This window comes from Delphinapterus leucas, chromosome 15 (assembly GCF_059928025.1).
Source record: "Delphinapterus leucas isolate spDelLeu-1000000601 "Yukka" chromosome 15, BTC_Dleu_Yukka2, whole genome shotgun sequence".
In the NCBI taxonomy this organism is placed as follows: domain Eukaryota; kingdom Metazoa; phylum Chordata; class Mammalia; order Artiodactyla; family Monodontidae; genus Delphinapterus; species Delphinapterus leucas.
Genome location: NC_143143.1, coordinates 27617898 through 27643952, shown reverse-complemented (window position 1 = coordinate 27643952; position 26055 = coordinate 27617898). Strand labels below are relative to the sequence as shown.

The 26055-nt window shown below is 44.4% G+C and overlaps 1 protein-coding gene across 2 annotated transcripts in view; it reads right to left on the bottom strand.

Moving 5' to 3' along the window:
* The window catches only part of CPPED1 (calcineurin like phosphoesterase domain containing 1), a 114047-nt gene that overhangs the window by 37260 nt on the left and 50732 nt on the right, over nucleotides 1-26055 (bottom strand). The window contains exon 3 of one of the 2 annotated variants that reach the window (XM_022552197.3): nucleotides 1838-2260. The exons of the other annotated variant lie outside the window; for it this stretch is intronic. Coding sequence (XP_022407905.2) covers nucleotides 1838-2260 — 423 coding nt within the window. The remainder of the gene's footprint in view (nucleotides 1-1837; nucleotides 2261-26055) is intronic. 2 annotated transcript variants of the gene reach the window in all.

Below are 26055 nucleotides of genomic sequence, written 5' to 3'. Positions count from 1 at the left end.
GAAACTAACACACCAATGTAAAGCAATTATACTCCAATAAAGATGTTTAAAAAAATTTTTTTTTAAATTAATAAAATGCCATTCTGGTGGTAGATATCAGTCTCTGTGAGCTGGGGCAATTGGAGCCCACCTCCGAGACACAGGCCAGCTCTGGGGGTGCCGACAAATCCTCCCTGAGCTTACAGGGCTGCAGGCCTGACGGGGGAGGTGGCTGGTGCATCCCAGATGCGATGTCACCCTCTGGGGTTCCTGGTGGGTGGGCAGCAGGATTCCCCCGAGGATGCACTGTTAGAGCTGGGATCGCCCTCTTTATAAACGTCTCCAGGTCTCAGTATCTGGGGCTGCTCCTGGACTGCATGTGCTCCGTCCTACAGTGGGAAACCCAGAACCCCATGCCACTCAAGGATGTGGCTGACAACAAAGAGCAGCCATGGGGATGGCACTTGCATCATTTAACATCTGATATAAAAGGAATCATTTCAGTGGCACTAAGTGTTCTCTCCGGCGTTATTCTCTGTTACAAAATAGTCTCCGTGGTGGTGCTGATGCCATCTTGACACTTCATTTCCTTGTCAACAAAAACAAAAAAAGTTGGTTTTCTGCACCAACTCAAGCATGGCATAAAATTTCAAAGGCTTTGATAAAAGTTTTCCAACTTCATCTCCATGGAACAGTTGGAAAACGTCTCCAATTATGCAAGCTTTTTGTAAAATGTCTCGAAAATACAGAAGGGCCTATTGTACTTTTCACAAGTAAATGTGAACACATTTAATGATCAAAGGTGAAAAGAGTGCCAGGATTTTTTTTTAATGGATGCTTGCTACTTATTGGGCCAGGCCCTCTCCCTCTCCCTACCCCCTAAGAGACAAAAGAATGCATTTATATTTTAGAGGTGTCTGATGAAGTACGCTCTGGAAAGATCTGAAAGGAGGCATTAGGGCCAAAACAAGAGACACAGCAGCCGTCAGAACTGCAATCCTGCCAAGGCAGTGGTAACGCAGGGAACCGGCTGAGAACGCACCATTTCTCGTGAGAGGAAAGCTGCAGGTGCTCCCAGGAGGAGAAATGAGGTGTGTGGGCTGGCGGTGCACACAGCGCCACCGGAATTGAGATCTCTAGAAATGGAGTGTCCTCATTGTGTGTGTGTGTGTGTGTGTGTGTGCTCACGTATGTGTCATATGTATGATTAGCTTAAAGTTCACAGCAGGGTTAAGGTCCGACTAAACAGATTTCTGCTCTTACTTCTGGAGGAGGACTCAGTCCACCTCACTAAAGGAACACTGATGAGGCTCCAGGACCTGCCCTAGAGCCACGTTCCAGGATTTCCCGGGGTACGTCTAATACTGGTAGGGTTTGGCTCTTATCATCTGCCCTTGGGCAAGTTCCTGCTTCCCAGAGAAATGAGAAGAGATACTCCTGGTGTCTTCCTTTGCCTGGGGCACATACAGCCACACTCAGACCAGACCCGCCCGGCCCCCCCACCCCCCAATAACCCCCAACCTGCAGGGTCCCCATCCTCAGCTGTGAGCAGCTATGACTTCAGTACTCAGCTTGGGGCTGTTCTAATCCTGTCCAGGCCCCTTCTCACTGAATCCTCACAGCCACCCCACGAGAGAGCTGCTTCTGCTACTCCTACTTCACAGACGAGGAAGCTGAGGCTCGGAGGGCAAGGCAGCTCATCTAAGGCCACACAGCCATGAGTGCCAGAGCTGGGATTAGAATCCAGTCCTGCCCAAAGCCCCATCCTCTCTCCCCTTTGCCAGGCCGCAGAGGGGCAGGAGAAGGATCTGGACACCTCCTCTCCAGATCACCCAGACACCTGGGGTCCCAGGCCTACCTGCTCGGGAGAACTTGTCTGCCATCTCCTTCCGCACCAACTTGGTGAGGTTGAAGTAGTTGTCGTCCTCGTCGATGCTCTGCAGGAACAGCGGGATGTGCTGGAAGACGATGGCGTGCTGGCACTTCCGCTGCCCTGCGATGCTCAGCTGCTGGTCCAGCCACTGGTCCTGGGCCTGCTTCAAGGTAGGGCACATGGAGGCATCGTAAAAGAACTGGGAGTTGAGGACGAGGAACAGGACGCCCCCAACCCAGAAGCTGAAATAGTCATCTCCCCAAGTCCGCTGGAACTCCGCGATGGTCTCGGGGGTGGGGACATTGCCCACGTCATGGTTGCCGCTGACAAGGACCAGTGGGATCTCGGGGTCCACGGTCCTGAGCACCCGCTGCAGGTCCTCCGTCTGCTCCTTCCGCCAGGGCGTCCCTGGAAGAGTGAGGGTCATGTCCTGAAACGGCTGAGGCTGTTTGTGCCTTTATAATATCGAATTAGAGAATAATCTAGAAATCCACTCAACTGGACACATGGAAACTGCAAAAAGCAGTCATATGTTAAAAACAAATCAACAAGTGAGATGGGAACTTCTGTCCTCCTTCCCCTGCAAATTCAGTGTCTAACTGACCATCTGACCCAAAACTGCTGATTGAGCGATGGTGTAGAGTCATTCTAATTATAAATATTAGTGAAGCTGAATTTCTATCTTTTATTTAGAAAATAAATATAAATAGTTGTGACTGTTCTGCCCTGTTTCAAGGGGTCATCAAATGCACCCCTGAGGTGTATGGAGCCAGCTCTGAACGCTAACCTCAAACGACAGCTATTTAAGATTTTCTTACCATACACACGACTGTGCAGGCTGTGTGACCACTTTTATGGGAAAAATTCTTAGAGTCCAAACGGCTACATCAACTGGCACGTGCATCTTGCCAAACCTTCCCCATACAGCGGAAGAGGCATTTTATATTCTACTAGCAGTGTGTTAGAGAGCAGGGGCTCAACGCCTTAATATGAAGCACATTCCCCCTGGCACTCAGGAGTCAGTGTGGAGATGATTATTTAGACAAACAGTGGGTTCCCTCCTCCCTCAGATTCCTGGCTTCCACGCTTCCTGTAATAATGTATTAAAACCTTAATAAATGGGCTTTGAGATGACCAATTTAATTCCAGATCTGGTTTTTTTTTTTTGGTGCTAATTTATTCCACAAATATTTATCGAGTACTGACTACGTATAAGGTACTGATTTAGCTACCAGGGTCAGCTGTGAGTCAAAGAGACACAAACCGTTCCTTTCAAACTAGTGAGTCAGACAATCTGTCAAGTAAATTATAGAAGCACACCCATCTGTATCAGATGTTATTAAGCATGACTGAGAAAAGCAAAGCGGGGAAAGGACATGATTCCTGATAGTCCTGCGGAATAAGCTCAGCATCCTGCAAAGACAGCATATGAAAAATGATGAAAGAGAGAAGCCCACCTTCACGAGGGATGATAAAATTTCACCTGAAAAATGCTGCCATGAGCAGACGAAAATTAGACCCCACATTTCATTTCCATCATGAATTAAAAAGAAAGCAGCCAAGTCTTTACAAAGCAATTACAGCTAAGAAAGAAGAACATAAAGCAGAAATAAAGGAATTCAGTTTAGATGGTCAGAAAATAGGCAGATGTGAAATAGGAACTGGTAGAACTAACTCAGGAAAGAAAGAGAGGGAAACGACAAAGCCACTTCAGAAATTACAACCACAAGATTAGCAGTGAGATTTCCTTTACAGCAAGTATATGCCTGCTTTTCTAAACATCCCATGAGACTGTGTACAGAATGTGCACTCTCTGTTGAATACAGAGTCCCTCATATTTCCACTCAATCCAACTCGTTAATGGGGTGATTCAAACCTCCTATGTCATTATTCTTTGCTTTTGGCCTATTGACCTGCATCAGTTTCTGAAAGACCTGGTTAGGTCATCACTCTAATTATGGATCGATCGATTTCTCTTGGTAATTCTGCCAAGTTTGGTGTTCACTTACTTTTAGCTATGTTGTTAGACACTTAAGAGTTCAGAACACCCATATCTCACTGATATATTTTTATATTTAATCCTAATAAAATAAATAAATGAAGAGAAAATAAAGAGGTAGATCTGCACAGATGTTCTGGAAAGATCTGTAATATATATTAAATTAAAAAGGTAAGACATGGAGGAGTAAAAATCACACATAAATTTTAAGAAGGCTTACACATATTCATATATTATGGATAGAACTTCTCCAAAGATACAAAGGAAACTATCAACTCTGCTTAAATCTGGGAAACAGAAGCGGGGAGTGAAGGAGACTTTCACATTTGGTTTAAAACCTTTTATACTATATTTTTAAAGTTCCTTCCTTTCTTCCTCACCTTTTCCAAGCTTATGTATCAGTTTCATTTTAAAAAAAGAATTAAATTTTAAAAAGCTTATGTATTATTTTCATTTTTTAAAAAAGAATTAAAAAAAAAATCCTTAGCCTCAGGATCCTAAGGATTAAAGAAAATTTAGGGGAGGCCAGTCAGGTGGCTACATTTCCAGTAGACCCCAATCTCGGGGGTGAGTGGAATTTACTGGGGAAAGGCTGGCTGATCCCCACAGAAAGAGCTCAGGCGAGGGGAGAAGCAGGTCCTGCCTAGCACTGGGGACCAGGAAGCCTCTCCCTCGGTGGTGCTGGGGATTTGCCTACAGGCAGCACCTGCTTCCTCACTGGTCTGGGCTGGCCCTGGGGCTCCTGGTTTGAAGAGGCCATTGACTGATGTTGCTTCCTTAGCTGAACTTGGACTGTGGGTATCTGTGTTGACTCTAAACCCCTCTAAGACCCCACTGGTCTGTTCTTTTCCCATTGGAGAACTTGAACTTGGTGCTCCAGCTCAGAGTGCTGCCTCTCATTACAGTGTCCTGGTCACAGTGTATTATGAAGTCCTGATCCACAGGACAAGGACTTTATAATACACTGGGGTGCAGAGTGTCTCCCATTCTTGATTTTCAAAAGACACTTCATCACAATGCTTCATACACTGACTGAGGAAGACACAAAGAATGTTCGAGTAGCTAATGACCATACACAGAAAAGTTAAAAATGAGCACCTCAAAAGACAGACTTAGGGGCTTCCCTGGTGGTGCAGGGGTTGAGAGTCCACCTGCCGATGCAGGGGACACAGGTTCGTGCCCCGGTCCAGGAAGACCTCACATGCCACGGAGCGGCTGGGCCCGTGAGCCATGGCCGCTGAGCCTGCGCGTCCGGAGCCTGTGCTCTGCGACGGGAGAGGCCACAGCAGTGAGAGGCCCGCGTACCGCAAAAAAAAAAAAAAAAAAAAAAAGACAGACTTATTCAAATCTTGGAAAGGAGACCTTGTCTACAAAGCAATCTACAGTGAAGAGCTGTGAATTATACACAACAGGATGTTTGTTTGTTTCCAAACTTCAGAGGGATGCTGCTCTTGGAGAAATCACAAATAATCCCCAATAACCTGTTAAAAACCATGAAGCCCATCTTCCCTGGATCCCTTCAATCAAAGATAAGCCTCTCTTGTGCAGCTTTTCCAGGACTTTCTATACCCCCCCCATCTGGCAAGGTGTGGATGGGGAGTCTGTGACACATGGGTTTGGACCTTGGCTCTTGCCCTTCACAAGCTGTGTGGCTTTGAATGAGTCACCTGGGTCCTCTGAGCCTTGGCCTCAGTATGTGTGAAATGGGAATGATAACCCCACAATTCAGAGGGCAGCGGTTAAGGATTCATACCAAGATAATTTCCAGAATTTGGTACAAACAGGTATAGAAAAGGTGATCTGTCTTCCCTCCACCCCACACCTGAATGTAGTAATTCTTCCCTCTTTATCAGTAACCCAACCATGTACACAGAGCAATCAGTGTATCATTTCTGGGGACTTCCCTGGCGGTCCAGTGGTTAGGACTCCGCATTTCCACTGCAGGGGCATGGGTTCGATCCCTGGTCAGGGAGCTAAGATCCTGCAAGCCATGAGGTGCAGCCAAAAAAAAAATCATTTCTAAAGGAATGAAAACATTCTCCAGGGATATAAATAATTTTTAGGTAAGCATTTCAAAGTGAAGGAGTAAATTCTAGATGGTAAAAAGCCAAGTTTAATGAAAACATCTGCATTACATTCAACACACTCATTTGTGTATATCAGAATTTTTTGGGGAGGGGGGGCTTCCCTGGTGGTGCAGTGGTTGAGAGTCCACCTGCCGATGCAGGGGACACGGGTTCGTGCCCCGGTCCGGGAAGATCCCACATGCCGCGGAGCGGCTGGGCCCGTGAGCCATGGCCGCTGAGCCTGCGAGTCCGGAGCCCGTGCTCCGCAACGGGAGAGGCCACAGCAGTGAGAGGCCCGCGTACCGCAAAAAAATAAATAAATGAATAAAAAATAAACACATATAACTAACTGCATGTATATTAATTACACATACATCACACTGCGTGTACGCACACACGCACGTTTATGTTTCTAATCAGAAAGTCATTAGAACTGAACAAAACTGGATGACTTTACATAGATGCTGGACAAGCCCAGACGTCTTTGCAAGGCTCACCATCTTCAGGGGATGTGCAGTAGGTTTGGTGAGCACCTGGCATCATTTTTCTCCCCAAGGGCTGGCACCCCAGAGAGACTGATCAGAGCAGTGTGGGACCAGGCTTTTCTCATCTGTGGCTTTTTCCACTGTGGAGAAGGAAGCCTATGCCCTTAGAAAACAAATATTGGATTCTCTTCCGTATTCTTCTTAACTGTCCCTGATATCAGACACCTATGTGTGGCTTGGCTTCAGTTGCTAGCAAGCCTTTCTCAAAGAGGTGTTCAGGGTCTGTGTTCTCAGCGTCCTCTCCCAGGGATTTGTGTTGCAGCTAAAGAACCTTCTTCTTCTCGGAACTTCTGACATTAACTTGGGTTTTCAATTTTATACAGGTCTATCAAAGCTTAGTTTACAGCTCAACATGATTAAACAAAATTGTATGTTGTTACTAGGATAAAACTCCCATGCCCGGTTCATTTATTCCACAATTAAACTCTTGCGGGCATGGCACATTAAAAGTAAATATCAGAATGTACCTGGGATGGCTATTCGTGGAATATTGCCATAATATTTCAGAAGCAATGGTAAAACCCTTGGAAGGATGAGATGAACTCTTGGCCATGGAGCTTTTCTTAGGATTGTAACGCACTGCAATTTATTGTTTATTGAGAACCCAAGTGGTTACTTCATTTCCAAGAACAGAGGTGTCCATGTTATTGCCATTTTCCACCCCCAGACTAGGGCTCCAACTCCTGAAGGGAAAATAACCACCACGCGTCACTTAAAGTATATCTCAACCAGAAGTGCAGGCAGCTACTGCAGAAATTTTTGTGCGTACCTGCCAAGCACAAAACATCATGATAATACACATTTGTTTCCCCCTTTGGGGGTAAAGGAAAACAGAAGCTGCTGCAAAGCACCGGAGAATATAGCCTGGTTACAGAAAAGATAGAACAAGAAACAAGCATTGAACTCACGTGCTTCCATTTCCCTTGAACCACCCACCCCAGCCAGCAACACGTAGTGATGCAAAATCCCACCAGCAGATTACTTACAAGAACCATCCACCTCTGAGACCTTCACAGCATTTTCTCTCCCCTGTGGAGGTCGTCTAAAGAAGAGATACTGCGAAATGATTTCAACAGGGTTATGAATCTATTCACTGTTTTAGTAAGAAGTTTTTCTTCCTTTTTTAAATACAAACAAGGAAACCAACGTTCTCTGCAGCAAAGCGGCAGGAAAGGATGTTGCTTAGTTAATGAAAATAAGACCTCTATATTCCCCAGTCCCTGAAGGCACAAGAACTCAAACGAGAACTGATGATAACACACTCAACCACTGGCAGGAAAAGTTGAATGAAATAGTGGAAGAGTAGAGAAACAGTCAGGTGAGGTAATGGGCTACTCATTCAGGGGGATCTAGAGTGGACTTCCCAGTTCAATACCAGCAGCAGTGAAAGAAACAACAAAATCAATGCGGCCCTCCAGTAAGCCCATGCTGAGCAGTTACTTGCAAACCAAACGACTTCTCCAGCTGAGGCTGGCGCAGGGGAGGCAGGTGACTCAGCCTGTGATGGGGAAGGATTTCCTGGCAGAGAGACCGCTGCTGCTGCACTCTGTCAAATCCTTTCACACCCACAGAGCCTCCTGCCTGCCCCAGCTCCTAGGTGTACCCTCCCACCTGGGACCTCACACAGACCCTGGCTTCCCCACGGCACCCTCAGGCTGGGCTGTTAAGTGATGGGTGGTCTCCAGCAGCATTTTCTTTGCACAGTGAAGATGCGTGGTAGATATGTGTATGGATTTGGTCTAATTTGACTGAATACAGAAATTAATAGGAGGGACTTCCCTAGAGGTCCAGTGGTTAAGACTTAGCCTTCCAACGCAGGGGGTGCGGCTTCGATCCCTGGTGGGGGAGCTAAGATCCCACATGCCTCAGGGCCGAAGAATCAAAACATAAAACAGAAGGAATATTGTAACAAATTCAGTAAAGACTTAAAAAAGAAATGGTGTACATCAAAAAATCTTTAAAAAAAAAAAAGAAATTAATAGGAAGATACTGGGAAATGCATGGAACACCCATTTCTCATCCCTCCTCTTCCTAATTTCAGCAGCAGGTTATCGGCGGGGCAGCCTTAGAACCCTTGCTCCTCAGTCCAGGCCTTCTGACAAGAACAGAAGTCCAGCAGCTTCTCCACCCAGTTGCAAACCAACTTCTACACACACACACTGTTCCTGTGGTCTTCTAAAGTCTCTTTTCCTAACGGAGTTGCGGCCAATTTTTAGGCAATTGAAGGCATGACGTATGGCTTCTTGCAATCTGCGAAGCTGTAAACAGGTAGCAGCATCTGCCTCCTATGGACCGAATTGCTCCCACACCCCCAAAATTCATACACGGAAATCCTAACCCCCCGTCCAGGAAAGCTAACCCTTTCTCCTCTACTTAAATTCCTCTCTACCCATCCTTTCCGCATCCTAGAACCGGCAAGACCATGTTTCCTCTCCCCTGGTTATAGCTCACTGCCCAGAGGACCGCAATACCCTCCTGACCGGCCCATCTGCTACGAGCACCCCCTGGACAAGCTGTTCTCACACAGCCATCGGCATGAGTTTTTTTTTTCAGCCAGGCCACCAGCGTGTTGAATCATTCACCTCTCCCGATCACAAACTATTCAAAGTTTCATAAACTTAATCTCATCTTCTTATACTTTATCCCATCTGATCCTCACATTGTCCCTTTGGTGGCCCAATGGATGGCCTTGTGGCACCTTACGCAAGAGACATCTTCTGAAAACCTTGCCCAATTCACAACTTGCATATTTCCAGACTACGCCTGAAACAGAATGGTCCTTCTTACCAGCTGAAGCGTCCCTGCCACTTTGCAAAAGCAACCAAGAGTTTTGTACTTACACTAAGTCCCCTACATGTGAACCTTCAAGTTGTGAACTTTCAAACATGCTAACATGTGTTCGCATGTCCAATCACATAAGTTAGCTCACGTGTCTGGCGCACATTGTCACGAGCGTGTATCCTCTACGAGTGGTTGTGCTTTTGTGTACTTTACTGTATAGCAGTGTATAGAGTATAGTAGTATAGTATCTTTATTTCAAGTCCAAGATGTCCAGAAGCAAGCATAAAAGCAGTGGTGATGTAGCTGGTACTGCTAAGAAGTGCCAAGCAATAACGATGGAAACAAAAGTGAAAATAACTGAGGGAGTGGAGTGACAAGAGGAGAAAGAAGTAACTGCAGCACTGAAGAGATTCACAACGCAGGAAATGGCAAGGGGACTTTCTTTATTTGAGGAGGCACTGTTAGTTCTTGAGGCACAGGACCCGAACAAAGAACGGTACATGAAGGTGGCAGCAGCCGTTCAGAATGCAATCCAGTGCTACCGTGTCATCTGTGACGAGAAAAAAAGAGCTACGACCCAGACGTCACTGGATCGTTTCTTCAAGAGAGTCAATAGAACTGAATCCACCAAGGGACCAGACCTGTGCCATCAACGTCAGGTGTGAGTGGAACTGCAGCTTGCCCTCCGTCTCCTACTGCTGAGGATCCTTCAGCTCTACCATCTCCCACCTCCTCTCCCTCCTGCAGTCAGTAGCTCTTCTTGCCTGTTCACTCGATGCCAGCCCCTGTGTGCCAGCTGTTGTACTGTACTTTTCAAGGTGCTGTACTGGAAGATTAAAAATGTCTTTATTTTTTGTTTGTTTTTCATGTATTTGTGTGAAAAGTTTTATAAACTTATTACAGTACAGCACTATAGAGCCGATTGTGTTAGGCTAACTTTGTTCGACTCACGAACAAACTGGACTTAACGGACGCGCTCTTGGAATGGAACTCGTTCGTATGCAGGGGACTTCCTGTACTCGTCAACAGCTTCACCAGCTCTAAAATGGCACGGTTCTTGACAAAGGTTTGATTTGAAGGGATCTGTATTACTTCAAAGCTAAAGCATAAAGAGAGGCTTTTTTTTTTTTTTTTTTGGGTATCACACTATTTGGGGTTCACATAGCATCCATCCCATTGTTCTGTTACCACTGTTTACAGGCAAGCAAAACCAAGGCTTACTGCAGTCACGGGGGGAGGGGACGGGGCGTGAGGACTCAGAGCTGAGCTACATGGAGCCCAGGGCTCAGCCATGGAGGACTGGCCTGGGAATGGGACCATCAGTGGGGCTCACTGCTGGGGACTCAGGGAGTGGGGAGACTCGGTTCTAAATCTCACTGTGTGACCAACTGGCTGTGCTCTTTTGGCAACAATCAATCATAAACATGGCCCTTGCTATCATCAGTGAGGGTTTCTATCTGCCAGGGCACCAAGGAAAGCACTTCACACATAATATTTCACCAGGACACCACTTCTTACTTAACTGTGTGCTGCCCTCATTTCTCCAGGTATAAAGTAGCAACAGGAAACCTGCTGCATCTACTCTCAATGAATGGAAAAAAACAAAAAACAATGACATGGGACTTCCCTGGCAATCCAGTGGTTAAGACTTCGCACTTCCACTGCAAGGGGCACGGGTGCGATCCCTGGTTAGGGAACAAGATCCTGTATGACGAGCAGTGTGGCCAAAAAACGCACACAAAAAAACCGATGACATAATGTGTACACAGCTAGGTGGCCTGGATAGTGTGAGGAATGAGATGGACACAGTCCCTTTCCTCATGAAGCTCAGCGTCTGTACACAAGGCTATGCTGGAGCCATCAGGAGGAGGACACTTCTTCCACTTGGTGCTGAGGACCATCCTCGTAGCACCGATCAAGGAACCATCGATTCAGTAACAATAAAGAACAAATAGCCTTCAGGCTTTCAGCCATAAACAACTTGACCCCTGGGTTTATGAGGTATGGTTAGTACATACAAATGTGTGCCAAATATAGGGGGATTCTAGACATTCTTGAAATATATCCATTTAATCTGTTTAATCATTCAAACAGGCACTGCAGGTCGTGGTAATAGGGAATATAGAGTAGCAAATCCTTTGACCAAAGCATCAAATCTGCCAAAGGAGGTCGCTGGAATTGTAGGGGAGATTCTGGGTATCAAAACCAATCTTTTTAAGCATTCCATTCTGATGGAGTAATGTCATTTCTCCAAATAAAGATGAGGCTCTACAGTTTCTGAATTCATCATAATTCTGCACTTACGAACATTATAGTATGGATTTACTAACTTGCAAAGTTTATAAATTATCCCCTTTGTAGCATCCAGCAGTATTAAAAGAAAAGGGGAAGACACTAGAATTATAAAACTTTTTTTTTTTTTGCGGTACGCAGGCCTCTCACTGTCGTGGCCTCTCACGTTGCGGAGCACAGGCTCCAGACGCGCAGGCTCAGCGGCCATGGCTCACAGGCCCAGCCGCTCCACGGCATGTGGGATCCTCCCGGACCGGGGCACGAACCCGTGTCCCCTGCATCAGCAGGCGGACTCTCAACCACTGCGCCACCAGGGAAGCCCTATAAAACTTTTTTTAACCTCTTAGAGTGGTCTTCATTTTAAAAATGTACTGTGGGGGGACTTCCCTGGTGGCACAGTGGTTAAGACTCTGCACTCCCAATGCAGGGGGCCCAGGTTTGTTCCCTGGTCAGGGAACTAGATCCTACATGCACACCGCAACTAAGAGTTTGCATGCCACAACTAAAGAGCCCACATGCCGCAACTAAGGAGGCTGCCTGCCACAACTAAGACCCAGCACAACCAAATAAATAAATTAAATAAATAAATATATATTTTAAAAATGTACTTTGGGGACTTCCCTGGTGGCGCGGTGGTTGAGACTCTGCAGTCCCAATGCAGGGGCCCAGGTTCGATCCCTGGTCCGGGAACTAGATCCCACAGGCATGCCACAACTAAGAGTTCGCATGCCACAACTAAGGAGCCCGCCAGCCACAACTAAGACTGGGAGCAAGTAAATAAATAAATAAAATAAACAAAATAAATATTAAAGAAAACTGTATTGTATGCAGAAGTTCGTTCATAAACTGGCTGTTTGAAATGTAACTAGGGTTTGTCACAGAAATAACACTGTAATTGGTGATTAGATCTCAGGCCAAATCACAAAAACCTAGTTTTTTTCATCACAACACGGATGAATGTATTAATTCAACTACATAAGAGTTATAATCAAGCTTTTCTCCCTAGCCACTCTGTTTACTTTCTAGTAAAACATTTGAGATTTCTGTTTTTGTTGCCAGATTCTGTGTCTTTTCTTCCCTTCAAAATTCTCTTACCAGCTAGCATAGGAAACTAACCACTATTTATACCCATAGGTAACAATGATCATAAGGGGATTTAATATGCTAGACGAGAGAAATGTATTACGTAAGGTAGTAAGTATATTAAATGCATCTGATTAGAGGGTCGATAAAGGTATAATCGTGGTTATTTATACTTCGAAATATTATTTGCTACATTAGAAGTAAGCTGTATGAAATTAGTGGTTTTGGGATAACATATCTCTGATATATGATGAAGCAGGGAAGATAAAGATAAAGGGTCTGCAGGCTGATTATATTCTTGAGACTCTGAAGAGTCAGGTAAGCCAAGGTCACTATTTGAGTTTGACCAAGTGAAGCATATAACTCTCCTGGTTACTCAAAAGCTCACTCTATAAGAAGCAATAACAAACATAATATCAGCTCTCATTCATGGAATTCTAACCATGTGCTAATTAGCACCTGCATGACTGCACCCTGACAAGCCTGTTACTTTACTACAACACGCGACACATCTGGTTGACCAGCTGACTGGGGCCCCTCCTCATGCTAATACTATTCTAATGAGTAAAACCATATCAGATGAAGTGAACTGTAACCAGGGGATAAGAAACATGGTCGTGCCAGTTCTGTGATGCAGGAGGGATGGATAAAGAGGAATTTAAGCACAGGACAAAGGGTTAGCTCTCCTGAGGAAGAGCCTGAGTGGTAAATGGACGGGGACATCCAGAGTCTGGGAGCTTGGGAGCACCTCAGGCACTGAGGGTGCCTGTCACCTTGTCTGCCTCATGGTCACCACCACTGTCAGCAAAGATGTCTGGGACTCCTTGCTGCCATCCTGCCCTGCCAGTTGCCATCTCTGCATAGGAAGGAGGCCCCACAGGGGGCCCAGAGGGTCAGTGGGGGTCAACATACACCACTGGTTCTTTGGGAAAACATGATCTGACTCCCAATTCACGGCTCTAGGAGTTCCACTGTGCCTCCTGGTCCTGGTGTACAAACCAAAATGGTGAAGAAGTTTCAAGGGCAATGGGAACACCTGGGACACACGCTTGGGATATTACAAGGTTAAATGTTGGGATGCTACAAGGTTAAATGTTGGGATGCTGCAAGGTTAAATGCTGTGATACTACAAGGTTAATGTTCGGATACCACAAAGTTAAATGTTGGGATGTTACAAGGTTAAATGTTGGGTTATTGCAAGGTTAAATACTGGGATACTGCAAGGTTAAATGTTAGGATGCTACTACAAGGTTAAATTCTGGGATGCTACAGGTTAAATGTTGGGATATTACGAGATTAAATATTGGGATATTACAAGGTTGAATGTTATAGTATTCGGATTTGCCTGGACTTGGACATTATCTGATCAGCTTAAAAATCCTAAATACAATAGTATACTCAGAGTTTTACAAACTGAAGAAAAAAATTCAAGGGAAAGAATCCTAACAGACTATACCTTCAGTTTGTGTTCGTTATTAATCACTATATATGATAAAGACATGGAATCATAATGATCTTATTATTGTGTTCACAATGCAGAACGCAGAAAATAATGTCTACAGTAGCTGTGAAAGGCTGAGAGTCACAAAACCACGTTTTTATAAAACCATTAAGCAGAAATGACTCAGAAAAAACACAGGGATAATTATGTTTGGTGAGACTGAGAGAGCTAAAAGCCATCTTAAAATCACAACAGAGGGGCTTCCCTCGTGGCGCAGTGGTTAAGAATCTGCCTGCCAATGCAGGGGACATGGGTTCGATCCCTGGTCCAGGAAGATCCCACACGCCGAGGAGCAGATAAGCCCGTGCACCAAAACTACTGAGCCTAAGCTCTAGAGCCCACGAGCCACAACTACTGAAGCCCACGTGCCTAGAGCCCGTGCTCCGCAACAAGAGAAGCCACCGCAATGAGAAGCCCGCGCACCGCAAGGAAGAGTAACGCCTGCTCGCCGCAACTAGACAAAGCCCATGCGCAGTAACGAAGACCCAACGCAGCCGAAAATAAATAAAATAAATTTTTAAAAATTAAAAAAATCACAACAGAGGCTTCCAGTTAAAGATGGTGGATTGAAAACACACACGTAGCTCTGTTCCTTCCACAAACCCTACTGCAAAGACAGTAAATTTCCCAGGACAGAGATAACAGGGGAAGAGAAAACAGCCACAGTTATTTGGAAACCAGAAAGCAGATGGACAAGTGGTAATGGGCTTAGCCGATTTATAAAGTTAAATATTCATCTGGCAGTGGGAAAAGTCAAGAAGCAAATGGCTTGGTACAACCACTTTGGAAAACACTTTGGTGGTATTTACCAAAGCTAAACCTACATCTTCCTGATGGCCCAGCAATTCCACTCCCATGAATACACTCAAAGAAAATGAGTGCACAGGTCTATTAAAAGACATGAACAAGAATGTTTATGGCAGCTTTATTCATAGGAGTCCCAAAAGAGAAATGACCCAGATAACCGTATCAACAGTGGAATGAGTAAATAAGCTATGATATAATAACTAGATGGATACTATATAGCAATAACAAAGAACTAATTGCTGCTACATGCAATAACATGGATGAATCTTCGACATTATGTACAGTAGAAGCCAGAAGAGTACATACTGTATGGTTCTGTTTTTATTAAGTTCAAGAACAGGCAAAACCAACTGATAGTGACAGAAAGGTTACTGATAGAGAAGAGACACGAGGGAGGATTCTGGCGTGTGGCAAATGTTCTCCATCTCTGAGTGGTGGCTAAGGGTGGACTCACATTTTCAAGCTCTTTACATCGCATTGATTGCATTTCACTTTATTTATACTAAATCTCAATTTTTTAAAAAAAAGTAAAGAAAATGAATGAAAAGAAAAAACTTTGCTTTGGGATGTCCCTGGTGGCGCAGTGGTTAAGAATCCGCCTGCCAATGCAGGGGACACGGGTTCGAACCCTGGTCCGGGAAGATCCCACATGCCGCCAAGCAACTAAGCCCGTGTGCCACAACTACTGAGCCTGCATTCTAGAGCCTGCAAGCCACAACTACTTTAGCCCGTGCACCCTAGAGCCCACACGCCTCAACTACTGAGCCTACACACCACAACTACTGAAGCTCACACGCTCTAGGGCCCGCGAGCCACAACTATTGAGCCTGCGTGCTGCAACTACTGAAGCCCACACGCCTAGAGCCCATGCTCCAAAACAAGAGAAGCCACTGCAATGAGAAGCCCACGCACCGTAACGAAGAGTAACCCCCTGCTCGCTGCAACCAGAAAAGGCCCGCATGCAGCAATGAAGACCCAATGCAGCCAAAAAAATAATAAATTAAAAGAAAAAAAGGCAATAAAGTTAATCAGCCCCTAATACCTTGGTGCACTGATGAGGAGGACACAAGGTAATTATAAAAACAAAACAAAGAAAAACAAACAAAAGAACTCTGCTTTACATTACAGAAACCTCACAGGCCCAGGAATTTGTGGTGACAGGTATCCTTGGAAATGGGAGTAAAAGAGCCAAAAAAGAAAGACCTACAGACACCGATACTGGGGACAGGGGGTGCCTTCACTATGGTGAAGATCATGGAATACAAGCCCTCCTACAAAAAGTGTCCAATCAGCTTTCTAGTGCTGCACTGGTTTTGTGTGTGTGCTACACCCTTAAACTAGCAGGCAGCCAGGTCAACAAGACACCTAAGGCAAGTGTACAACAAACAACCAAAATGGGAGGAAACAGACTATTTGGAGAAAAAATAAAACTACCATTAATATTCTCAGAGAGGGAAAAGAAGATATTGCCTCCACTAAACAATGGTAGGATGCTTTTTTTTTTGCTGTACGCGGGCCTCTCACTGTTGTGGCCTCTCCCCTTGCGCAGCGCAGGCTCAGCAGCCATGGCTCACAGGCCAAGCCGCTCCGCGGCATGTGGGATCTTCCCGGACCGGGACACGAACCCGTGTCCCCTGCATCAGCAGGCAGACTCTCAACCACTGCGCCACCAGGGAAGTCCCATAGGATCCTATTTTTAAAAGGCATTTAATGACCAAAAAAGCTCTTGGAAATAAAAACTATGGTAGCAGAAATGAAAATCTCAGTAGAAAGCTTAAAAGATAAAGTTGAGGAAATATCTCAGAAAGTACAATATGCAAGGAAATGGAAAAACAGGAAATAATATTTGAGGACAAGTATAGGAAGTGCAGCATCCGAAGAATTCAAGTACCAGAGACTATAGAAAAAAATCACAGAGGGAAAATCATCAATGAAATAATTCAAAAAGATTTCAGAACCAAAGGCATGACTTTAAACAGATTAAGCAGATTCACACAAGGTACATCACAGCGTTATTTTAGAATCCTGGATACAAAGAGAAGATCCTACATGTTGCCAATGCCACATAAAGGATCAAGAATCAGAACAGAATCAAACATCTTAATATCCATACTGAGCGAGCAAAGGCAAGAAAGCAAAGCTTTTGAAATTCTGAGAGAACGATGACTCCTTACCTAACATTCTATACCCAGCCTAACTACCAAACTACCAATTTAATGTGAGGGTAGATTGAAGATATTTTCAGATATAATTTCTTCTCCAGAAGCTGCAAGAGGATATAATCCATCTACAAAGGAAAGAAAAGAGGATCCAACATGAGAGAGAGGCAGTCAGTCCCTCGAATAGGAATGGAAATCCTAAGATGACAGCTGTTAGAGAATAACCGGTGAGGAAACAGAGGGCTTTAGGAGAAATTTCTTCAAGAAGCTGAAACTGATACAATGCCTAATATTTTTTTAATGTATTGACATATCTTCCAAAGGTATGTGCACTTAAACCTTTTGAAGGAGAGATTGAGGTTGATCCAGTACATTTAAAAAACTAAGACATTTTATTTTAAAAATGCAAATAAAATCTGCAGGAGAAATAATCATGGCTTATTAAATGGCTCAGCTGTGAGTAGTGTTTAAAATACTGTACATACAGATGAACTATTAGAAACACTAAATACCAATACAACCAAAATTGGGATTTAGCAAAGATGCAAATTCAAAAAACAACAATAAGGAGATCCAGAAATAGCAGCATAAACATGTTATTTAGAATTATGTATGTGATTGTAAACAAAATTAGCTAAAATCATTCATAGTGGTGGCCTCTGGGAAGTGACCAATGGGCAGGTGAGAAGTCGTAAGCTATGCTTCTCACCACATCCTGTGTACGATTTGACTCATTAATCTGTGTGCATATATAACACTGACAAAGATGAAAAACTAAATCAATAAAAGCAAAACTTTCTATTATAACTCTATTTTTGTTTTCTATAAAATAGCAAGTCTATAACCTATATAAACCACTACACAATAATTTTTATAATTAAAAAAATCACTTTCCTGTCCCTGAAGGCATGTAAATGTCTGGCTCCACAAGGTAGTTCAACCCCCCGAAGTGTCTGTAGGGTCCCCATGACCCCTCATCAGAGCAGATGAGGAAAGCGGCGGAAGCTGAACACAGGGGGTCACAAATCACAGTGGGCACCCCATGAAGACCACAAAGCAAGTGAGCCTCTGGGCAAACAGAGATCAGCCAGGGCCTGAGATGAAAGGGCTCCTCTGTCTTACCTGTGCTCAACCACTCTCCCGCACCCAGCACCAGACTTCAGAGAGCAGTCAAGGCAGGGAAATGCAGGATGTGGGGTGAGCCCTGCCAAGAGGCAGAGAAGTGGGGTCTTCTGAATGTCTGAAGACTAGAGTCACTGCCATCACAGGTATACAGATGTCCGGGAGACCCTGGGTACAACTCCTTTTCATGGGCCTGAAAATCTGCTTCTCTGACGCACTCCATGGAACGATGATTATTTTTCCCTTTTCATCTCTTGGGAAAAGAGAGGGGATGAGCAGCCTATGACCACAAAGCAATTTGCACCAAGATCCAGGTGCCCCTTCCCCAAAGATAAATTACACGCAGTGTAGCAGTATGTCTAATTATACTGCCTGCTTTATAGGACTGTTACGAAGACGAAGTGAGTTCATCCTTGCAAAGCACTTAGAACAATGCCTGGCACCTAGCAAGCTGTATAAATGTTAGTTATATAAATAAAATAAAATGAGGGAAGAGAACATGGCGTGTTTGCAAAGGTGTTATGAGAAGTCTCCATCCACAGGCTGATGAAGTGTTTCTATAAGAGTTTAAACAGGGCCTGCCCCCTCAGGGCCCCAGTGAGGAGAGAAAGTTATACTTGGATTAAACCAAATGGTGGAAGAGAGGTAGGCCTGGATAACATTATGGGCCACCGTTTCAGCCCTAGGGGGAGGTATAAGTACAGCAGACCACTTCCCAGCTTCGAAACAAGAGCCCCTGGGCCCTTGGTGCCTGACTGAAGACTTCTGTGTTCTAACTTTGTTGCACTGAGGTAGGCATGGGAGAGTGGGGGCTGGGAGGGGGCCCCTACGTCCAGGGTGGCTTTGACCTTCAGAGAACCATCTTCCCAATCAGTGGGCTACATAACCCAATATTGCTTAGCACTGTCCACAGATGAGGGGAAGCCTTAAATACCTTTGGATTCTGGCTCTTGTGGTCTAGAAGCTTCCAGTGTTTAAAAGAATCAAAGTAAATACCCAGAGAGAAGACTACATACAACGAAAATGAAGGATTGACTTAGATTTAATACTCCCCCATCAGCTTAATAAAAATTTACTAAACGACTACTCTGGACCCAGCACTATGCTAGGCCCAAAAAAAGAGATTAAAACAGAACAAAGAAAAATTCTTGCCCTCTTGGAACTTACACAATAGTGGAGAGAGAGAGAGACTATCAGTACAGTTAATAGGGACTTCCCTGGTGGCACAGTGGTTAAGAATCCGCCTACCAATGCAGGGGTCCGGGAAGATCCCACATGCCGTGGAGCAACTAAGCCCGTGCGCCTGCACTCTAGAGCCCACGTGCCACAACTACTGAAGCCCGTGCTTCGCAACAAAAGAAGCAACTGCAATGAGAAGCCCGCGCACCACAACGAAGAGTAGCCCCCGGCCCCGCTCGCTGCAACCAGAAAACCCACGTGCAGCAATAAAGACCCAATGCAGCCAAAAAAAAAAAATTAATTAATTAATCTTTTAAAAAGTACGCTTTAATAAGTAAAAAAATGTAGGATGTTAGATGGTACTAACTGTTATGGAAAAAAATCAGGCAGGGTAGGTGTTAAGGAGAGCCGGTGGGGATGGGAAGAATTATAATTTTAAAATCAGAGACAATCTCAACGAAAAGGTGACATGAGAATAAAGACTTGAGGGTAAGACAACAAATAACCGGAGGATCAGCAGGAGTTCAGGTACCGGAAGAAGGGAAAGGAGGAAGATGGAACAGTTTTCAGGAAGAGGGAACAGTATGTGTGAGAACAGAATGTCAAAGGAACGCGGCCCAGTGAGGAAGCGAAAAGCAGTTGGTATGGCTGGAGGCCAGAGTGCTCAGGGGAGAGGGACAGGAGGTGCAGCAGGCAGGGCCAGATCAGGCAGAGCCTTGTGGCCCACCTTAGGGACCTGGCTGGATTCCAAGAGCAATGGGCAGCCCCCGAAGGGTTTTAAGCAGGGATGGGCATGTTTAGGACTGAGGTTTCAAATAAAAAAGAACTAAATAATGCCATCTGTAGCAACAGGGATGGACATAGACATGATCATACTAAGTGAACTAAATCAGACAGAGAAAGACAAATACGTGGTATCATACATATGTGGAATCTAATTTTAAAAATGATACAAATGAAACTGCTGTGGCCTCTCCCGTTGCGGAGCACAGGCTCCGGACGCGCAGACTCAGCGGCCATGCTCACGGGGGCAGCCGCTCCGCGGCATGTGGGATCCTCCCGGACCGGGGCACGAACCCGTGTCCCCTGCAACAGCAGGCGAACTCTCAACCACTGCACCACCAGGGAAGCCCCAGACTCACAGATTTTGAAAACAAACTTATGGTTACCAAAGGAGAAAGGGCGGGGGAGGGATAAATTAGGAGCTTGGGATTAACATACACACACTACTACATATAAAATAGATAATCAACAAGGACCTACTGTAGAGCACAGGGAACTCTACTCAATATTCTGTAATAACCTATATGGGTAAAAATCTGAAAAACAATGAACATATGTATATGTATAACTGAATCACTTTGCGGTACACCTGAAACTAACACAACATTGTAAATCAACTCTACTCCAATAAAATTAAAAACAAACAAAACTCTCCAGCTGCAATGCTCTTACAGCCCACAACTTTTCTGAAGAATGAAAAGTTAACAGAGGGTCTAAGTTTACCGTTGCCTTACCAAAGGATTCTATTAACCATGTGAGGCTGCAGGGACCAGAGGGGCCGGCTGAGCCACAAGAAGAAAAGGGACACTGGAGATGGGTGGCAATGGAGCTCGAAGCCACCAGATGGAGACCAGATAGGAAATGGCGGAAGGGAACAGCTGGAGGAAACACGTGAGGAATTTTCTGACTCCTTGGTATTCATCCTCTTGGTGTCAGGGGACACCTGCCTGCAAGACTGAAGGATCTGGCTGGTTTTTTAAATATAAAAATTACCAAGGAAAAGTCATCATGACAATAAGAATGACTGATGCTCATCTGTGATACATTGTTAACATGGTATTTGATGCAGTAGAGGACCTGTTAGCAGATGTGTCAGGATGTAGGTTATTCTTCCTTTGGAAAACGTTAGCAATTCAAGGCTCACATCACAACATCCATGAGATAATCCAAACATGTATCAATAAAGGAGGGTATGTTTGGGGAGTGGAGGGTGAAGAGGAGTTCCTTAAGCTACGGATATGGAATGGCACCCTTCCGTTATAAATAATTTTCTATAAAGAGCCAGATGCGGTGCCAAAGGCAGGAAGAAAGGAATGCACAACTCAAAGGCTGTGCTCACTTTCGCTAAAGACAGCCTCAGACCGCTCTGTGCTCCCCATCGAGCCACCCTCTGTAGCACCCGGGCCTGCAAATCTACAACCTCATCCCCACGATGAGAGAGGAAAGCATGGCTGGTTTGTAGTCACACTATTCTCTAAGAGACCAGCCGCCTGGAAAAGCCCAGGCGTGCCCACACGGCAGAGCAGAACAGGGAGGGATCTTGAAGTTCTTGTCAATGCCTGGTTAGTAACAGGCCCGGGAACTGGACTCCCATGCACAAAGCCGCTGGAAGACCGGCAGGCTTTCTGCTAATGAACATGTGAGTTATCTGCAGAGAAATCATCAGGCTCAAGTCTCTATAAGGCAGCAATTATTTCTGTGTTGGAAACAACCACTTGCAAACTCCAGAAGCACTTTAGGCTATTTGATAATAGTGATGCAGTCATATGCAGGTTCATATAGGCAGAGAGAAAGAAAATGAAAGGTCACAGGCAAGAGCTCGGAACTGGAAGAAAAACACAAGGTACCAGTTCTTAATTCTTCTTCATAACACAGGGCTGGGATACACCCTGCAGATTTGTTGCTAAAAAAAATCACTCCTCAAATTACACATTCCACGTAGGAGGAAATGATGTCTTTTGAAGGAAATAGATGACATTTTTTTCTAAAAATTAAAAAAAATCGCTCATCTGATGGGTTCTCATAGTTGTAGCACCCATCATATCACAGAGTAGAATACATTATTTGCCAGGGCTTGAACTGCAAAACCAAAACAAACATAACCAAAAATATTTTCTCCATACTAACTTTAGCATCAGCCCCGGCCGCGGAAATTACAGTATCCCTCCCCAGACACGCGCTGCACTTACTCAGAATTCTAGTAGCTGTCAGTTTGGTACTCTGCAGCTCTGAGGGCCCTGGTTCAGGTGTTCGTGAGTCGCTCTATTTGGAGGTAATTTGAACAGAAATGTTGGGAAGAGGAAAGGAGGAATGAGGATGGCCAAGCAGAGGATGCATTTTCCCACTGCTGTCTTGGTAAATTTGGACTTGAGGTCAGCACCCTAGTGCCTGCTGGGCAGGAGGAAATCAAGACATATAAAACGGGCCAAGAAGACAGGAAGCAATCACAGTGAACCATAAAATGAGGAAGACACCGAACATTCAGAAAGAGAACAAACGTTGCTGGAGTAAAGGAGACACTGGCAAAGAGAGGACGATACCTACCGTAGTATGAACCACCACAGAACACATTTTTACCAAACCTTCTTAAAATGAAAAGGCAGATCCTGAAGCATATCTAATCAAGAAAATGTTTCTATTTTGAAGTATAAAAAATAATATTGAAAATATTTTTACTTAAGGGGATCTACCATTGTTAGTGAGCATTTAAATAAAAATTATGAATGATGGTGTATTCTTAATGAAGAAACATTATGCAGCCATTCACAATGAAGCTTATAATAACAAGGAGGTTTGTTTATGTTCCATGAAAAATCGCAGCACGTAAAACTGCAAATAATGTATGAACTCAGCTGTGCCAAAAGGATTTAAGAAAATATTAGGAAGGACATATGCCAAAAATGTTAATAGTTACTGTCTCTGGGTAGTATAGAATTATGAGTGATTTTTCTCATTATTCTTCTTCCCAAATTTCTTTCAACTGAGCATCTATTACTTTTATAATCACAAAAACCACACACATTAAAAAACATGTTGCAGGGATGAAATGTCTCTACATATTTTAGTTCACAAATGCATAACTGTAAGCTGTGAACATGAATATAGATGATCCTTGTTTCATTTATCCTGAAATAAGAATGCTGGGGTTTTCCAGAATAATAAAGGGCAGAAGCTCCTGGCAAAGTGCCTTACCTACTTAACAGGAAAAGATTATGCAAATTACTTAGTCTTAAAAGAGTATGGACTAACCATGGGGTAAATGCTTATTAACTAGCCTACCATACAAGGCCCTGTACTAAAAATTATAACCCTGCTCATAGAATGAATGTCACCTCATTAGACCCCAAATATCAAATTACAGCTGCAATATTATTAGTGACCTGTTTTTGCCAAAACATGTTTAATGTAGAAGCTTAACTCTGTCAGGCTAACAATCATTGCGCCCTGGTAGAAAAAAAATCAAATGCAGGAGTCTTCATGGGATCAGCTGTAATCATCCCAGAGGCAGTGCACCATCGTGGAAGGTGAGACCCGGAGGGATGGAGGGAGGGAGGGAGGGAGGTTCGGGTTTGAGCCTTGGTTCTGCCACTTACAGAGCTTCATAACCTTAGGCCAGTCATTTATTCTTCCTGAGATTCCATTTCTAATTGCAAAATAAGTGTAATAATATCTACCTTGCCAGAACTGCCATGAGAATAAGAAAAATGTATCTGAGAGTGGCTAACGGCTGGCTCACACTGAACAGTGGATGGGTGAACAAAAGAACAAATAACCAAAGCAGGTGGGTTCTTCCTACTCATCCACTAACACCAAAGTACTCGTTCTGGTAAATACTGGGGCAACCGGGGTGGGGCAGACCACTCCTTGTGGGCTAGCCTAACTCCCATTTCTTCCCTTTTTCTCCCTGTTCACTTCCAGTAGAGAGGCTGGAAAAGCTACATACGTGGTTTCCAGACTCCTTTCTAGCTAGAAATGGCCAAGTAACAAGGTGACATAAACAGAGAGTAGCTGTCTCCCTACCTTCTCTCTTCTCTTAAATATGGAGGAGATGGCTGGGCTACAGCAGCCATCTTGCAACCAGGAAGAAAGTAACAAGAACATGGCAGAGACGACCCCATCATGACAGTGTTAAGCAACTTAATCAATGCCAGGAGCTGCCTATCTTTAGGCTTGTTATTATGTAAGAAAAATAAGCCCTACCTTATTTAAGCTACTTAAAAAAAGAAAGAAAGAAAAAAAAACAACCCTGCAACCAAAGCATTCTTAAATATAGAAATCATGAGTATAATGGTGCTTGCTCTCATGGAGCTTATTGTCTACTGAGGATAAGGAAAATAAAAAGGGCTCACAAATAAGTATAAAATTAGAATGTACAGTCAGCCCTCCGAATCTACAGGTTCTAAATGTATGGATTCAATAGATGGAAAATATTTGGGAAAAACATTCTAGAATGTTCCAAAAAGGAAAACTTGAATTTGCTGTGCTGGCAACTATTTACATAGCATTTACATTGTATTTACAACTATTTTGATAGCATTTACATCATATTAGGCATTATAAGTAATCTAGAGATGACTGAAAGTATACTGGAGGACGTTAGCAGGTTATATGCAAATACTACATCATTTTACAGAAGGAAATTGAGAATCCACAGATTTGAGCATCTGAAGTGGGGAGGGGTCCTGGACCAAATCCCCCGTGGATAACGAGGGCTGACTATATTATTAGTGTTTGAAGAAGGCGGGGTGCTTGAAACTCTCTCCTTGATATATGAGGGCATTTGAACCTGCTGAGGTGGTCAGGAGCAACTTCCTTGACTGCGTCATGATGATGTTGAGGAAGGAGAGGGTAAAGGACAGGATTCTCAGCAGAGTGAAGAGCAGGTGCAAGGCCCTGTGGCAGGAAGGAGAGTACAAAGTATGAGGATCTTAAAAAAGGACTGTGGGCTGGTGCACAGAGAGCATGGAGAAGTACAGTACAAGATCAGACCGTGGAGACGGACAGGGTCAGACCTCTTTGGACCTTGTATTTATTTTAAATATTTAGTGTTTTGGGTTTTTTGTTTTTCTGTATTTTGTTATTCCCTAAAAGCAAGGGAAGCTATGTGAGTCTCGCAGAGGGGTGACGTGTTCAGATTTGATTCTAGTGGTTGTATGATATCTATCTGCGGGTGTGGTGTGGTGTATGAGAGAAAGAGAGAGATTGAGAATACATATCTGTGGCCAACACTAACACCTGTGTACCCAGTAGCCATCCTCCGTCCTCCCTTGCCAACAGAAACCCAATTTTGTTGAGGGCAACCATGTGCTGGGCCCAGCTAAAGAGCAGTGATGGGTCCACACCAATAGGCACATTCCTCTTTCCAGCTTTCCAAGACTCCCTGGGGGGGTCCATGAATGGCCACGTGACCCAGATCTGCCTGGTGAGACCTCAGCAGAAGTCTGCCAAGCACTGGGGGTGGGGTGAGGGTAGAGGTGTATGCAAAGGGCATAGTTCTAGGGAAGCTATAAAAGGGGACCCATATGTGGCCAATACAGCCAACTTGAGACAAGGTAAGAAGCAGGAATTTGAAAGCCAGCATGCTAAGGATGATGGCGCTTAAAGTTAGAAATACTCTGGGTCCCTGAGGGCATTGCTTGGGCTGCTGAACTGCAGACCCCTATTTGTTTAGGCTGCCAATACTTGGGGTGGTCTATTAATTGTAGCCAAACACTTTCCTAAGTGGTATACCAGCTTTCCTCACCTAACTGAAGGAGAAAAGGCTAAGGGTCCACACTTATTCAACATGCTTGAAAGTAATTTGCTTAATAGCTCTAAGGAGCCAGCACGGCACTAGGTAACATTCCCATTTTGAAACCAGGAAAACTGCCTGACACAGCAATATAA